Source organism: Leopardus geoffroyi, chromosome A1, assembly GCF_018350155.1.
Source record: "Leopardus geoffroyi isolate Oge1 chromosome A1, O.geoffroyi_Oge1_pat1.0, whole genome shotgun sequence".
In the NCBI taxonomy this organism is placed as follows: Eukaryota; Metazoa; Chordata; class Mammalia; order Carnivora; family Felidae; genus Leopardus; species Leopardus geoffroyi.
The window spans coordinates 97,162,189-97,180,075 of record NC_059326.1 but is presented as its reverse complement, the minus strand read 5'-3'; the positions used below and the strand labels follow the sequence as shown (position 1 = coordinate 97,180,075).

The 17,887-nt window shown below is 36.3% G+C and overlaps 1 protein-coding gene across 3 annotated transcripts in view; it reads left to right on the top strand.

Annotated features, from left to right (window-relative positions):
- The window catches only part of DTWD2 (DTW domain containing 2), a 230,792-nt gene that overhangs the window by 105,666 nt on the left and 107,239 nt on the right, over positions 1–17,887 (top strand). For 2 of the 3 annotated variants that reach the window (XR_006714412.1, XR_006714413.1), the window contains exon 6: positions 21–241. Coding sequence is in view for 1 of the 3 variants with exons in the window: in XM_045486543.1 (XP_045342499.1) it covers positions 21–191 (171 nt within the window). In the remaining 2 variants the exon portion in view is untranslated. Of the gene's footprint in view, positions 1–20; positions 5,132–17,887 lie in introns of those variants that run through there. The other variant, XM_045486543.1, reaches the window with a different exon arrangement.

Sequence of the window (17,887 nt, the reverse complement as noted above, 5' to 3'; positions counted from 1 at the left end):
TCTTTTTTTTATCTTCACAGACTTTGCTTCGCCCTCTTCAAGCTTTGTGCTCTTTCCAGCTGCAGCATGGTGCTCAAATTCGCCTCAGCAAGGAACACCTTCTGAAAAATGGATTATATCCTAAGCCAATGCCAAAGAACAAACGCAAGCTCAGGAAAATGGAACTGTTAATGAACAGTGTTAAAATTTAGTACTGTTGTTCCGTGGTGCTAGTTATGGTGTCTTCCGCTGATAAAACCAGGTGAAGTTTTCAGAAAATTTAAGTCTGTGGGTTTTTGGTTGTCTAGAGTGAGAGTTGCATGCTAAACTTGCCCAGCAGAAGAAGGAAGTCAACCAAATAGCCATAAAAAAGCAAACAAAAAAAAATTTCGCTGACCCAGTAAAAACCAAGGTTTCATACTGAGTTTGTTTAAAAAAAAAAATGTGCCTCTAATACATTTTTCCAGATCCATAGTTTGGAATGTGTTTGAAATTAGTTGTTGAGCGAGGTTAGAAGGTTTTTTTGTTTTTTTGTTTTTTGTTTTTTTATGTAAAATGGAAAGAAATTATTGTACTTGATTGGGCCAGTATTGTTTTCATGAATGTTAATAGATAATTAGGTGTATATAATAGAGGATACTTATGTCAATATGCAATATTGTACATAAACTTTATAGTTTGAAGTAATAATGATCACCAAGTAGTTTAGATTGAATTTATTTTTTTGATAGAATAATACAGCAGAATAAGGGAACTAAATAAATTACTTAGGTAGTAAACTTGAACTCAGCTATTATGATTTAAGTGTTACTATTAATTGCCCCAGTTTTGTTGTATTAGGGTATACTTGGAATGTAAGATTATATTAGTTTCAGGTGTTCACCATAGTGATTTGATATTTATATACATTGCAAAAATAATCACTGTATGATAAGTCTACCTAACATCCCTCATACGTACTTAAAACATTTTTTTCTTCTGATAAGAACTTTTAAGATAAACTTTATTAGCAACTTTTTAATATATGGTATTTGTAATTTTGCAGAATTATTAACTACAGTCACCATGCTTTATAGTACATCCCCATGTGGTATTTATTTTATAACTGGAAGTTTGTGACTTTTGACCCCATTCACCCATTTTGCCCACCCCACAGCCACCAGCCTGTTCTCTGTATCTGTGAGCTTGTGTTTTTTTTTTTTTTTTCCTTTCCTTTTCTTTTTTTTAAGATTCCACATGAGTGATATCAAATGATAATTACCTTTCTCTATGTGACTTATTTCACTTACCATTATGCCCTCCAGGTCCATCCCTCTTGTTGCAAATAGCAAGATGTCATTCTTTTTTATGGCTGAATGATATTCCACTGTCTATATACACACCACATTTTCTTTATTCATCCGTCGATGTCTATTTAGGTTATTTCCATGTCTTAGCTATTGTAGATAATGCTGCAGTTAACACAGGTGCATCTTTTGAAGTTAGTCTTTTTGTTTTCTTTGGATAAATATTCAGAAATGGAATTACTGGATCTTATGGTATTCTATTTTTTACTTTTTGAGGAACCTCTATACCTTTTTTCATGGTGGCTGCACCAATTTACATTCCCACCAACAGTGCATGATAGTTCCCTTTTCTCCATATCTGTGTCCCTTTTTATTTCTTGTCTTTTTCATTATAGCCGTTCAAACAGGTGTGAAGAGGCAGTTCTTTGGGGTTTTGATTTGCATTTCCTAATGATGAATGATATTGAGCATCTTCTCATATGCCTGATGGCCCATCTGTATGTCTTCTTTAGAAAAGAGTCTGTTCACTTCCTCTGCCCATTTTTTTGCCCCCTTTTTATTTAAATTGTGTGTGTGTGTGTGTGTGTGTGTGTGTATTTGCTGTTGAGTTGTAGGAGTCCTTTATTTTTGTTATTAACTTCTTATCAATATCTGACATACAAATATTTTCTCACATCTGGGGATTGCCTTTTCACTTTATTGATGCTTTTCTTTGTTGTGCAGAAACTTTTTAGTTTGATGTGGCCTCACTTGTTTAGTTTTGTTTTTTTTGTATTTGCCTTTGGTGCCTGATTTAAAAAATCATTGCCAAGGCTGATGTCAAGGAGCTTACCACCTTTGTTTTCTTTCTAGTTTTATGGATTTCACATTTTACACTCGTCTTTAATCCATGTTGAATTAATTTTGTGAGTGGCATAAGATAGCAGTCCAGTTTCATTCTTTTGCGTGTGGCTCTTCAGTTTTCCCAACATCATTTATTGGAGACTGTCCTTTTCCCATTAAATGTTCTTGCCTCCTTTGTTATAGATTAATTGAGCATACATGTGTGGGTTTATTTCTGGACTCTATTCTGTTTGATGGATCTCTGTGTCTTTTTTTATGTCAATACCATACTATTTTGATAACTATAGCTTTGTAGTACAGTTTGAAATCAGGGAGTATGATGCTTCCCCCTTTGTTTTTCTTTCTCAGGATTGCTTTGGCTTTTGGGGTCTTTTGTGGCTCCTTACGAATTTCAGGATTGTTTGTTCTATATCTTTGAAAAATGCCTGTGGAATTTTGATATGGATTGCAATGAATCTGTAGATTGCTTTGTGTAGTAGCCCTAATTTTGAAAAAGGTGCATGGAATTTTGGCACAGCACACATTTTTATTTTATTCATCAAAAAGACTTATTGAGTGTGATAAACTAGTCCTATGGAAACAACTGAAATAGAATATAACTATAATTTCAACAACATATTTTTCTAACTGGGGCTATTTAAATATTTTTTCGTGAACAAAAACTTTCAATTTCAGAGAGCAAATTTTCCCCACCCTTTTGGGAAAAATATTTACTGACATTTTATATACTAGTAGAGACATGTATGTAATATATATTTGTATCTAACTTAAATCTACTGCAGTCGTATACCCATATTGGCAAGGAGAGGGGACTTTGTTTTCTTTATTTATGACTTCTAAGTTTTTTGTACCAGTATCAAGTTGTAAGGAAAAACTAAATGTGCGACCTAAAAGTAATCTTGTTATAAATACATGTGCATGTGTGATATATGAATGGTTATTTCTGACCATTTTCATTCTTATTTATTTATTTTTATTGTTGGCCTAGATTAAGCCCTTCTTAAAAGCTTTAATGCTAGTCAGAATGATAGTAAATGTTTGGGGAAACTATGTAGAAAATATTTTAAAATATTAAACAAAAGTTAGATTTCTATCCTGTATTATTGACTTTTTTAAAAATTAAAACACAGTTAGGATCATTTAAAAAAATGTTTATTTATTTTGAGAGAGTGGGGGCGGGGCAGAGGGAAGTGGAGAAAGAGAATCCTCAGCAGGCTCCATCCACGATAAGCTCGATGTGGAACTTGATCTCATGACTTAGATCATGACCTAAGCCAAAATGAAGACTTGGTTGCTTAACCAACTGAGCTACCCACTACTATCAAGTGACTATCTAGGTATAATAGAAAAGAAATAGTAATAATAATGTATAATGGTCTCCTAACAAATGGGTTAAAATAGTCTTACAGTAATTGTTTTCAGATTAAAATTAAATTTTGCAAATTTCTTTTATCCACTATTATTGCCTTTTTAAAAAAGATATTCCTATATATGACCCATATAAGTCTTTAAATTGGATTTTAATTTATATTGATTTTTAGAATAATTACTACCTTTATCTTTTAACTACAGAATTAGGGTAATTTTTGAACACTTACAAAAGCTTAAAATTTAGTATTTTTGGAAATGCATAAGCATTTTTAAAATAAGTTTATATAGTTTTCCAACTTATTTTACTAACTTCTTAAATTACTTAATTAATTTTTTATTTCTTACTGATCTCCTGACAAGATTATTTCATTTACTCCTCTCTGGTATTCAGTGCTTCTTTAGTCACTTGCTCTCATCAGGCAGTTTTAGATAAAATTTAAAACCATTGGAGTGCCCCGGTAGCTCAGTCGGTTGAGTGTCCAACTTCAGCTCAGGTCACGATCTCACAGTTGGTGAGTTCGAGCCCCATATCAGTCTCATTGCTGTCAGCTTGCACTCTCTTTCTCTCTCAAAAATAAATAAAACATTAAAAAAACAACTATCACTAGTAGGTTTAGTTATTAAAAATACTTATAATGTGTAGTATTATGTGAAGATTTTAACTGAAAATTTGACCTGGCTTTTAAAAGTTGTTACTTTTTTGGGGGCACTTGGGTGGCTCAGTCAGTTGAGTGTGGACTCCTTATTTTGGCTCAGGTCATGATCTCATGGTTGGTGAGATTGAGTCCCACGCAGGGCTCTGCACTGCAGTGCAGACTCCACTTTGGATTCTCTCTCTCCCTCTCTGCCTGTTCCTCAGCTCGTGCATATGTGCTCTCAAAATAAATAAGCATTTAAAAAATAAAAAAAATACATAAAAGTTACTTTTTTATTGTGTTAGTTGGCTTTTAAGTTCAGATGCTTTTTATTTGTTTGATTTGCCTGGACTAGTTCCATTTTTTTGTGGATTTATAGCTGATAGTAGTCTTTACATACAAACTTGAACTACACTTTGTTGTTGGGTAGATTGTTTTGTGAATTGTTACTTGAACTACGTAATTTAGAAAGTAGTATTTCTTTATACACAAGGTGATTGATTATGCATTTAGCACAGTACGTTGTTAAAAATCACCATGTAATGAGTGGTGTTATTTTCATTTTCTTGCAGTTGAGTATGAAGGGTTGAGAGCTATACTGAATGAAGCAAGTCACAGTACTTGGCAGATTTCCCTAGGTTAGCTTGCAAGATTTCTCAGGTGAAAACATGAGAGTTATATTAAAAATTATGTTCTGGGGTGTCTGGGTGGCTCAGTCAGTTAGTGTCAATCTGTTAGTGTTAGTGTTAGTCTGATGTCACTCGGGGCGTCCCGCTTCGGCTCAGGTCATGATCTCAAGGTTTGTGGGTTTGAGCCACGCATTGGGCTCTGTGCTGACAGCTCAGAGCCTGGAGCCTGCTTCCGATCCTGTGTCTCCCTCTCTCTCTCTCTCTGCCTTTCCTCCGTTCACGCTCTGCCTCTCTCTGTATTTCAGAAATGAATAAACATTAAAAAAAAAAAAAAAAAGAAAGAAAAATTATATTCCCCCTATTTTAAGACTTCAAACCCAACTTTCTTTAGCCATGACTATTGTAGCATTAGGGCTTGTCCCTAAGATTTTAGAAGGAGCAAGCTCTTCACTACCACCTTAATGAGTTATATAGAAGAGTACTTCTTCATAACTTCTTCAGTTTCTTCATCACTTATTCCTACTTGCCCTAAATTGGCTATTTAAAAAATGTGATTGTGTTATTAAAGAATCCTTTCCATTGAATATTGATGAATTTCAGGAAAGTAAATTGTTGACCCTTGGATACAGTTGTCATTGGTATAGTAGTAAATGTTGATGCCCTAAGTAAAAAAAACTAGATTTGACTAGGTGAACTCAAAAGTTTTATCTAATGGGCCTTTTTTTTTTTTTTTTTTTAATTTTTTTTTTCAACGTTTATTTATTTTTGGGACAGAGAGAGACAGAGCATGAACGGGGGAGGGGCAGAGAGAGAGGGAGACACAGAATCGGAAACAGGCTCCAGGCTCTGAGCCATCAGCCCAGAGCCCGACGCGGGGCTCGAACTCACGGACCGCGAGATCGTGACCTGGCTGAAGTCAGACGCTCAACCGATTGCGCCACCCAGGCGCCCCCTAATGGGCCTTTTATTATGTAGATTTAGTCCTCAAAAATAAGTGTGAGTGGATTTTTTTATAGGTAAATAATACTATGGTTTAGATGTAATGAAACTTTGCATTTAATTGTGTCCCATAGCATAGAATGAATCACAACCTCTTAATATATTTCAATCAAATTTTTATTTACTGGATTTGCTTAATATATTCTCTTTCCTTTTTCTTTTTCTTTTTTTTTTTTTTTTTTAGCTTTATTAAGGAATCATTGACAAATGAAATTGTGAGGTATTTAAAATGTACAACATGATGATACGATATACATATTCATTGTAAAAGGAGTCTCTCCATCAAGTTAACACATCCATCACCTCACATAGAAATGTTTTTTCGTGTGTGTGATAACATTTAAATTCTACTGTTGTGGCAGATTTCAGTTATACGGTCCAGTGTTATCGACTACAGCTGCCATGTCCCCCTCCTTTCTCCTCATACTTTCTTCTTCCCAGATTCCTCCTCTCCCTTCTCCTCACTCTCCCTGTCCTCTTTCCTTTTCTAGTATCCTTATCCTGTCTACTGTTGTGTTTTTTTTTTATATGTGTACAAATTATTTGTGTATCCTTGCATAAGTGGTTTTTTTAAAAAGATCATGTAGTGGTCTTCACAGCTTACAATTTTATTTTTTAAATTTGTGCAGAAAATCAGGCACTTACTCTGTGCTGCTGACTTGTCTCCCTTACTCTACTCTACTCCCTTACTCCCTTACTCTCCCTTTCTCTACACTAGAGAAACATGTAATCACTTACTAGTCTTCAATAATTGTTCACGTGAATCAACAACATAAGAATTTTTTAAAGAAACTTTTTAATGTAAGAATTTTTAAAAAACTGAGGTAGGTAGCCTTTGAATAAGAAATTATAGTTTACTCTTATTTAAAGGTATGTTAAGAAATGAAAACATTCTTCTTCATTCCCTTATTTTAATTCAAGTATAATTGACATAAAACATTAATTAGTTTCACGTGTTTTTAGTGATTTGAATGATATTTGTGTACACCATGAGATGATCACAGTAAGCCTAGTTATCATTTGTTATCGTATGAAATTATAAACTTTTTTTCTTGTGATGAGAACTTTACGATATACTCTCCTGATAACATTCAAATATGCAATACAGTATTGACTATAGTCACTATGCTGTACATTACATTCCCATGACTTACTTATTTTATAACTGGAAGTTTGTATCTCTTGAACACAGCTACCCATTTTGCCTACTTCCCAAGCCCCCTCTCCTCTGGCAACCACCATTCTTTTCTCTTTGTGTTTTGTTTGGTTTGCTTTTTAGATTCCATAGGTAAGTGATATCGTATGGTATTTGTCTTTTGTTGTTTGGCTTATTTCATTTAGTATAATATCTTCAAGGTCCATTTATGTTGTTGTTGCAAATGGCAACAGTTCATTCTTTTTTATGACTAAGTAGTACTCCATTATATAATTCCACATCTTCTTTATCCATTCATCCATTGATGGACCCTTGGGCTGCTTCTGTAATTTGGCTATTGCAAATAATGCTGCAGTGAACATAGGGGTGCATGTATCTTTTCAAATTAGTGTTGTTGCTTTCTGCAGTTAAATACCCAGAACTGGAATTTCTGGATTGTATGGTAGTTCGACTTTTAATTTTTTAAAGAAACCTTGAAACATTTTTAAAAGTACGTCTGCCTCAGGATTTTTGTCATTACCTATGTACTCCTCACTGATTTTGCATACTAATAACATTTAGTCATCTCTCTCCACATATGTTATTTACAAGGTGAAAAATCACTTATTACATTTTTTATATGTAATTTTATGGGAAACATTAGTTGATATGAAAATGGCAATAATTTACAATATGGTCATCAGATTTTATAAACATAACTGCCTATCATTTTGTATTTATTAAATAGTTTTACTTCTAAAGTTGCCTTTTTCTTAATAAAATCAGTGAAGAAATTTTTAAAATGTACATGAAAAACCTGGATCTAAAACGTAAGCTTCCCTTTTTCCTGTTTCTGGAATATCTGATATTATGGAAATGAAAGAAATGTTTTAACAGCATATTTTAATACTTATTTTGTTAGTAACTCTCAGAATTCTCATAAGTTCAAAATCTTTGTGGCAAATTCCATGTGGCAGGTACTTTCACCTGTGACATATATAGTCTCATATAAAAGAAAAATATTCATTTAATGAATAAGGTAAAAGTAAAGATTAGTTGAAGTAAGGAATGTTTATAAGGTAAAATGCATTAACAAATTGATTGTTCCTTTAATTTGTGAAGTGTTTATTCAGTAACTTAAAATAGGAAAAATGGTTTATGATGTCACTTTGATTTTTCCTTTTTGCTAATTGATTTTATCATTTTTAAGGTATTAGTACTTATTTTAGCTTGAGAGTTTGTTAATGTCTTTACTCTTGGTATATGATAATAGTGTTTACTTAGAACTAGACATGTGTGATTTATAATACCTAATACTCACTTAATTATTAATGCAATGTTAAATTTAATTTCCACTTTAAAAGAAATAGTTAAGTTCCTAATGACTCAATAGTTGTTTTGCATAATGGCTTTACTATTTTTTGTTGATAGCAAACATTATTTGAAATGTTTTTGGAAATATAATTGCTATGTTTTATTTTCTTGGTGATCCTCAATAACATCATTATTAAAATATCATAAATATTTAATTTGAAATGTATGAATTATTCCTAGCATTAAAGAACAGGGTCTGTTGGGTAATATATCTCTGCATGCACCTACCATTATTTTGAATAATGGACGTGACGATATTAGTAGCAAAATAGGCTTGGGCATCCATAAGAGGTTTTAATAGTATATAGTAAAAGTATCTGTAATCTGTGTCTTTTATGTCTATTCGTAGATCTTTGTTTACTTAGTATTTCTCACTAATCAGCCCAATAAACTATTTATTTAGTAGATATTTTTGTTTAGCTTTTACTCTGTGTCAGGCACTGTGTTGGGTGCTAGAGTGATGTGGATGACAGAGTCCCTATGTCTGAGAAGTTGAAGTTGTGGCTGTTGGAGACATATCATGATTACATAATTTTAGGTATTGATAACTGCTATGGAAGAGCATCCTAGAATAGAGTATGATGAGACTTTAGTCACAGTTGGGGAAGGCCTTGCTAGAGGAAATGAAATTCAGGTCTGTGCTAAATGATGAGAAGGAAGCAGCACATAAATAATTCTTCAGGTAGCTTTTTTGTTTTTTTAATTCCAGTATCATTAGCATACAGTGTTATATTGGTTTCAAGTCTATAATTTAGTGATTCAACAATTCTATACATTACTCAGTGCTCAGCAGGGTAAGTGTACTCTTAATCCCAATCACCTATTTTACCCATCCTTCACCCACCTCCCCTCTGGTAATCATCTGTTTGTTCTCTGTAGCTAAGAATCTGTTTTTTGGCTTTTTCTTTTTTGTTTATTTTGTTTCTTAAATTTCAGATATGAGTGAAATCATATGGTATTTGTTTTTTTCTGACTGACTTATTTTACTTAGCATTATACTCTTTAGCTCCATCCATGTTGTTCAACATGGCAAGATTTCATTCTTTTTTATGGCTGAATAATATTCCACATATATATATATATGTATATATATATATATATATACACACACACACACACACACACACATACACACACACACACACACACACACACACACACCACCTCTTCTTTATCTATTCATCATTCGATGGGCACTTGGACTGCTTCCATAATTTGGGTATTGTAAATAATGCTGCAATAAACATAATGGTGCATGTATCTTTTTGAATTAGTGTTTTCTTATTCTTTGGTTATATACCAAAGAATGATGGTATGATTACTGGATCATAGATAGTTCTGTTTTTAACTTTTTGAGGAATCTTCATACTGTTTTCTCCAGTTACTGCATCAGTTTCTGTTCCCACCAGGAGTGCATGAGTGTTCCTTTTTCTCTACATCCTCACGAACACCTGTTGATTCTTGTGTGTTTTTTATATGTTTTATTTATTTTAAGAGACAGAGAGAGAGAGAGCACGCACACGCATGAGTAGGGGAGGGAGAGAGGGAGGGGAAGGAGGGACAGGGAGAGACAGAGAGAGAGAGAGAGAGACAGAGGGAGGGAGGGAGAGAGAAAGAATGAATTCTAAGGAGGTTCTGTCATTTCAGGGTAGAGCCAAATGTGAGGCTCGATTTCATCAACAGTGAGATCATGACCTGAGCTGAAATCAAGAGTCAGACACTTAACCAACTGAGCCACATAGACACTCCAGACTCTTGAGTTTTTGACTTTAGCCATTCTGACAGGTGTGAGGTGATATCTCATTATGGTTTTCACTTGCCTTTCTTTGATGATGAGTGATTTTGAGCATCTTTTTGTGTGACTGTTGACCATATAGATATCTTCTTTGGATAAATGTCTGTTCCTATCTTCTGCCCATTTTTTAATTGGATTATTTCTTGGTGTTGAGTTGTATAAATTCTTTATATATTTTGGATACTAACCTCCTAAGAGATTTTTTAAAAAGGCACTATTTTTTTTTTAAAGAAATCTCTACACCTAATGTGGTGGGGCTTGAACTCACAACCCCGAGATCAAGAGTTGTGTGCTTTACCAACTGAGCCAGCCAGGCACCCAAGGAATTTTTCAGAAAACTAATAGTTTATAGGGATTAAAGGAGAAGAATTTTTAAAGACATATGGGTTATTAACGATAGCTATCTTGGTAGACTGGTAGACTTGTTTGAAGGAAAAAGAGACAATTTTTATCTAATTGCATTTTTTATAGTGAGGAAAGTGGCAAAGTTCTCAAGGAGGCATGAAGAGGGATACTGAGATGTATGTATGGAGAGAGAAGACACGAAATATTTATCTAGAGAGTGGATTTACCAGAGGAGGCAGTAGGATTGTTTGGCATTGTGGTGTGCCCCTTTCAGATACGTGAGTATGAATTTGAAGTAGATCTGGTCAGGATGGTTATGTGATTTATGTATGTGTGCACGTGCCATGTTCTGCTGTGGTATGTAGTTCCCGAGTAAGCACCCCATTGGATTGGGGTGTTGTTAGATAAGCACAGGGGAAGGAGAGAAAGTAAGGTAGTGTGTCAAAATGCTAGACCATAGATTCTAGGCTGGATAAGGAAGGAAGAAGAACATCTGGACCATGGATACTGAAACACTGGTGTGGTCATTGATTGGAGGTCTTAATGAGGTAAAGAATCAAGAAGCTATAGAATTGGATGGAAGACTTTTCGGATATGGACGTCTCCAAGGATAAAACTAGTGGTGGAATGTAGGTATTGAATTCATCAATGAGTGAGGGGAAGTGAGTGGAGGTTAATAGATGATGTCAATGAGGAGGCTAAGAGGTAATAAAGTCAAATAATACATTGCAGATGGGTAGAGGTTTTTAATGAAAAAGGAGGAGGGAGCAAGAGAGTTGGATGGAAAGTGACAGTGGCCATCAAAGAGGAAACTGTGACAGGAAAAGCAGCCTCCCCTTGAGAGGGCTACCATTGAAGCAGTGTGCCAAAGGGACAGCAGGTTGTAGTTATGGAAGGTTTCTGTAGGGAAACCTTCAGAAGGTGGGAGAGTTAATGGATAATTGGGTTGATCATCTAATTTATTATATAAATGAAGATCATTCCATCTGTTGGACGGGATACTGGAAAAACAGTAAAGAGACACAGTAATGTGCAAAGTGTAACACAGTCACCCTGTTGATGACTGACCATGAATTTTAAAAGAGTGCAAGGGTTTGTTCATTGTGTGTGTGTGCTTTCCACACTGCCTAGCAATTAAGTCAGTTCTCTGTGGACACTGATCTGGTGTTCCACCAAATTTAACTCAGTTTTTATACTACCTGGAGTTCGTGTAACATGATCCCACACATTAAGGTCCCAGTCCTACAGGACCTCCCCCTGTACCCGCTGCCTCAGACACCAATTTCAAGTCCAAGTTGCCACCTGTGCTTCTGACCAACCAGCTGTAGATTGGAATTTCCAACGATCCTTTCCTTAGGTTTGATTCATTTCCTAGAGCTGCTCACAGAACTCAGAGAAACATTTTACTTACTAGATTACCACCTAGATGGAAGAGATGCATAGGGCAGGGTATGTGACAAAGGGCTCGAAGCTTCCTTACTCTCTGAGTGCATCACTCTCCCTGTATCTCCAAACTTGGGAGCTCTCTGAACCCTGTCCTTTTGGATTTTTATGGAGACTTCATTACATAGGTATGATTGATGAATTCAGTGGTGATTGGTTATTGATGTAACTTCCATTCCTTCTCCCTTCTCTGGTCTTTCTCTTTCTGGCTTATTTCACATACCCTAATGTTCTCTGGGTTTATTCATGTTGTTTGTAAATGGCAGGATTTCCTTTTTTTTTTCAACGTTTTTTTTTTTTTTTTTTTTTTTTTTTTTATTATTTTTGGGACAGAGAGAGACAGAGCATGAACGGGGGAGGGGCAGAGAGAGAGGGAGACACAGAATCGGAAACAGGCTCCAGGCTCTGAGCCATCAGCCCAGAGCCCGACGCGGGGCTCGAACTCACGGACCGCGAGATCGTGACCTGGCTGAAGTCGGACGCTTAACCGACTGCGCCACCCAGGTGCCCCAGGATTTCCTTTTTTATGACTAAGTTATATTTCATTGCAGGTATGTATATGTATACATACACATAAAGACACATGTACACGTATGGACACATGTATACGTATACATACACACACATACCACATTTGCTTTATCTAGGTTGTTTCCATATCTTGGCTGTTGTGAATAATGCTGCAGTGACATGGGGTGCAGCTATCTCTTTGACATTCCAATTTTAATTCTTTGGATATATACGCAGGAGTGGGATTGCTGGGTCATGTGTTAGTTTTTTTGAGGAACTTCCATACTGTTTTCTATAATGGCTGTACCATTTTACATTCCTACCTACTGTGTAGAAGGGTTCCCTTTTCTCAACATCCTCAACAACACTTCTCTCTTGTCCCCTTGATGATAGCCATTCTAGTAAGTGTGACATGGTATTTCATTGTGACTTTGATGTGCATTTCCTTAACCATTAGTGATCACTAGTAAAGCTAGACCCAACTGTATGCATTTTATAAGAAGCACCAGTCATGACAAAGACAAGGTTAAAATTAAAAGGATGGGAAAAGATATACCATGCAGACCTTGACTTTCTTCATTTTTTAATTCACCTTATCATTCATTCAACAAATACACAGTTATCACCTAGTTGGTGTCAGGCACTGTCTTAAGTATATTGATGCGCATAAAAAAATCTAACTATTTGAGTTTTCCAATATTTTGGATTTTAGATGGGAAAATTTGATACTAATAGGACATTTATAGGATCTAAATGCTTGTTTCTAAAAAACAAGTCTTGTTCTTAAAAAAGCCAGCTTGTGCACCAGTTCATTCTCCAGTTAATTCTCTTTTTATAGTTATAAATGTCTACTGGATCAAAAAAACCCAGAATACGCTTAATCACAGTGGTGGGCATCAGTAGTTTTTAGTAAATTCTTTAATCCTGTCTGGATCTTTATAAGGAAGGCTACCACAATAGTAACATTTTAAATACCTTGTTTGATTAAAATATTTGCTTCAATTCTTGTGATCTGGTCGTTAATTCTTTAATTTATCATTTTAGAAACCATATCACATCCACTTCCTCTTTGAATGGGGAATAGAATCTGATTTTTCCTCCCGAGCCCAGGATGTTGCTCTCCACATGTGGTGCATCTCTGTCAGGAGTGAATAAAAGCTCCATTAGATGTTTCTTATAAAGAAAATTAATTTTCTTTTCTTAACGTCCTTCACTTTATTATCATCAGAGTAGAATTCAGAAAAAGGAGTGTAATATATGTTGACAGGGCCTTCCTGTAGAGAGGCTGTTCCAGTTAACTTGCTGATTTCTACAGGAAAATGCCTTGCCTAGTGCATAATTCAGGGAAGATAGAAGCAAGGGATTGGACTGACCAATGATTTCAGTGAGGAAAACATGTTGGAACCAAAATATTCTATGTAAAATGTATGATGTTCTTAATGCTCACATTTAATATTTAATAGCTCCAGTCCTGCTGGGTAGTCTTTGAACTGCAAGTTCAGCTACCTGACTGGCATTTCTGTATGCCACAATTAGAGCTGTCAAAACAATCTCTTTTAAAATAGAATCAGAAGGAGCTTGAGTGCTTGTTATCTGGAGTTGTTGCAGCATTACTTGATGTGAATACAGAGTTTCCCCCAAAAGGTGAGGCTAGAAAAATATTTTCTGGTTAGAAGTACTTCTTCTATACATAACACACACCAAAGGAAGCGACGCATCTTTCCAGGCTAATGGTGAGATCTTTTTCTTTAATTATTTAGATATTTATGAATAGGCAGGCGTAAAAAAATCTATGAAGAAACACGTAGGCAAACATTTCTCAAATATATTGTTATAATATGGAAAAGAAAACAGGGCGATGTAGGAAGAATCCTAAAGTAATTGTTCAGTAATGAGCATCATATGTCTAACAGAAATGCTTTTAATCTTTTATATTAGACTGCATAGAGTAAGTAAGCGAAGTTAGGTAAGAAATGGCTCATAGATCTCTGATCTCTTCTTTCTGCAAAACATTTTCTCAAATGATTAAAATATGAATCTGGGTTTCCTAATTCACAAATACAATTCTCATTGTGACTAGCTAGGATCTCCCCAATCAACCATACAAAATTGCAGTATTTCAGACAATACACTTCTTGCATCAGCTTCCTGTTCCTCTTTGAACTTATTTGCCCACATATTTGAAAAAAATGTAGAAAAGTTCTCTCTCTCCTTCTCTCTTTTTTATTCTGAGAGTGACTTTGCCTTGTTGCATTATAAGCCAGGCTTATGATTGTCAAACTTTAAAATTCCCAGTAGAAATTCTGCAACAGATTCCATGTCATCACCTCAAACATCATGTCAACGGTGGATCTTCTCCCATTAAGGAGGAAATGAATGACAAAACCTATATTATAATATTGGGAATTGTGCTCTCAAAGTGTCGGACTTGCTCAAGAGTCAGGATGCACAAAATGAAACAGTGCTCCCTGCATTATGTGGAATTTAAGAATGTGTGTGCTGCCTTTTGAAGGAGAAAGGCTAAATTTGTTATTTAAGGGTTTTTTGCTTAAAGCCTTACTGTCCACTCCCCAGTTACTCCCCCTTGGCTTTATACTGTGACCATTTCCAGCCCAGTGCCAAAGATGGACCGGCTAATAGTTGGCCATTGGGTTAGGATACAAGGGTCAACCCCGCCTGAGGAGAGCTGTTAGAGTGAAGCTCTCAGGACTAGGAGAGGAGGAGCCCTTAAGAGCATCTGACAGGTACATTAGCAGTTACAGCACACAAAGGAAGCCCTGTGGAGCCCGGAGCAGGCCGACTCATACGCACATCCTCCTCACACACAACGTGTGCTCTGGATGTGGAGACGCTGCCTGGGGTCACAACAGTCCTGTGGGCTGTATCAGGGTTGTCTTTCTAGATGGGGTTTTTTCCTTATTGTGTCTCCGGAGCTCCTGATGCGAGAGAGATGTGCTCTCTCAAAAAGGCCAAACACACGTGGTGAAGAAAATAAAAATAGATATTCCCTAATGTATAAAGACCCTCATAGACTGGAGGTAGGAGCGAAGCGGGGAATGGAAGGTAGTTCAGAGGAGGGAGAGTTTAAGCCCCCGAAATGGTATCCTCGTAGCCGTCAGTCTTGAGAATATTAAGCCCCTCCTTGGGTCACACAGATCCTTTATGTATTAATTACTCATGATAGAAAAGTTTTTTAAAATTATTGATGTGATGTCTTTAAAAACGCGTCCCTATATATACACCCCAAGGTCCCCATCATAATAATCAGGTCAGGAGGTTACATATATATTTTTCAATATTTTTAGAAATGTTTCTGGAATATTCTTAAAGATGAGAAAATTATTTCTTGATTTATTAAGGTACCCCAAAATTTTAGCTCAGAATAGTAGAAAATGGAACTCAACCTACTTTTACTGTGAAACTACAGTGAGTAAATTATAGTTTGTTGCTTTTGAGTTAAAAAGAAAACCCAAGTACTTCACCATTTCTATACATCAAGCCTAATTGCCCATGTAGCGTGAACTCCTCATGAAGGATTCCAGCGATTTGAAAAAGCCAACATTTACATTACTTATGAGTCAGGCACTTCAACTTTGTAAGGCTTCAGAGAATTGGGGATTTATTCTGATGTGTTTGATTACTAACCTTTAATATTTTCTGTAACATTCAGGATTTTTTGGCCAGAAAAAAAAAATCAAGTCTTCATGTTTTGCTCAACGTCTGTGACAAAATAATTGCTAAACCTTTTTTATGTTAATTTTATTTCACAGTTATCTTTCCTTTTCATCTAAATTCAACTCCTCAATAATGCACTCTGTCTTAATTAACTCAGTAAGTCTTACCTTTTCAGCATTTTCATGAGTCCTGCAGGTAATTAGACAACTTACCATTTCATTTATAATTGTGGTTATCTTTTCTTCTTACTTGAAAACTTCAGAAGAGCCCAGAGACCTCTCTCTCCCTTACCAAAGAAAGGTGAAACTTTTAACAGGTCAAAATATCTTTCTAGAAAAACTTACTCTTTTTTGACCAGTATTATAACCAGCTACTTTTCTGCTGACCTGGGACAGCAGGAATGTATAAAACAATAGCTTGCTATTGGAGTCTTGACTCCATTAACTGGTCTTGGGTGATCTTGAAGGTTTAGCTGCAAATTGTAATGTTTCAACATTCCTTGCTTTTTTTTTTTTTTTTTAAGTTTATTTTGAGGGAGCGAGAGAGAGCAGAGGAGGGGCAGAGAGAGGAGAGAAAGGGACAATTCCAAGCAGGCTCTGCAGTGTCAGTGCAGAGCCTGATGCAGGGCTTGATCTAATGAACCACGAGATGATGGCCTGAGCCAAGGTCAAGAGTTGGATGCTTAACCACCTGCGCCCTCCAGGCGCCCCTCAACATTCTTTGGTGTGATCAGTCCTTCCTGTAACAGAAATGCTTATCTTCCCATTCTTACTTGTGAATCTGAGTTCACTTTCCTTCACCGGATCCTGTTCTGTCACTGATTACCAGAGTTCTGACCCAGGGAAGTTGCTAGTGATGCATTTGTGGCTAGATTTCTGCCTTCTCTATACCCCCATTTTACCTTCAGCCCTAGGGAGCTGGGCTTGACCATATTTAAACCTCAGAGACTCTCTTAATCCACCTTATCTGAAGCCTAGACCTTGCTTTCTCCCTAAAACCTCAGCTAGGTCCACTGAAACACCTCACAGGAGTGGCTGACCAGAGCACCCCCAGGCCTGTAATGATGTGTATTGGAGAAAACCTGGAGGAGGGGAGGAGCAGAAGGAGAAGTGAATTCCTCATTGTTCTTCATCTTCTGGAGCAGAGCACAGAAATTTAAGAGTACTGAGTGGCAGGCTCTGGGCTAGGAGCCTAGACAAGGGCACGTAGGAGTTCGTAGATAAATTATTGAGGGAAGAATCAGCCCTTCCCTCAGTGTGATCAGGAGCTGGGATCCAAGCCGTTAGGGTTCCAGCTGTATATTGTGGTAAGATATACTCCAGCCTTGTTCCCTCCCCATAGCATTCTTCGCAGGTGTCTACAGAAGGCCAGACACCTTTCTATAAAGCCTGTCTGCGTTCTTAACCTAGTTCACCTTGATCTCTCACACACTGGGGATGCCATAGATAGATACAGTAGTCCTATCAAAGGTGGTCAATGGGGCACCATTTTGTGGGACTTCTTCTTTAGATTTCGTCACAGATGCATTCAAGAGAATTGCTCCCTGACGGTAGAGGTGGAGGGGCTACGATGAATGATTTTTAGATATGTTGATATGACAGACTGGTGGCTCATGAAATAACATGCTTTTTACAACCTGCACACTGTTTAATTTAAAAAAAAAAAAAGCTGCTAACATTTCACATGGGGAATCTTTTTAAAAAACCCAAATTTCTGGCTTCTTTAAAAAAATTAAAAGATTTCGCCTCATTGAGCCTATATTCCTTCACAGCAACAGTTGGATGGTCATTGTGGTCTGCCCTCTTTACGTAGGCTGGTGTCTACTTCTCCTTGGCCTATTGGTCACTTGTGTGACCTTATCTCTCTGG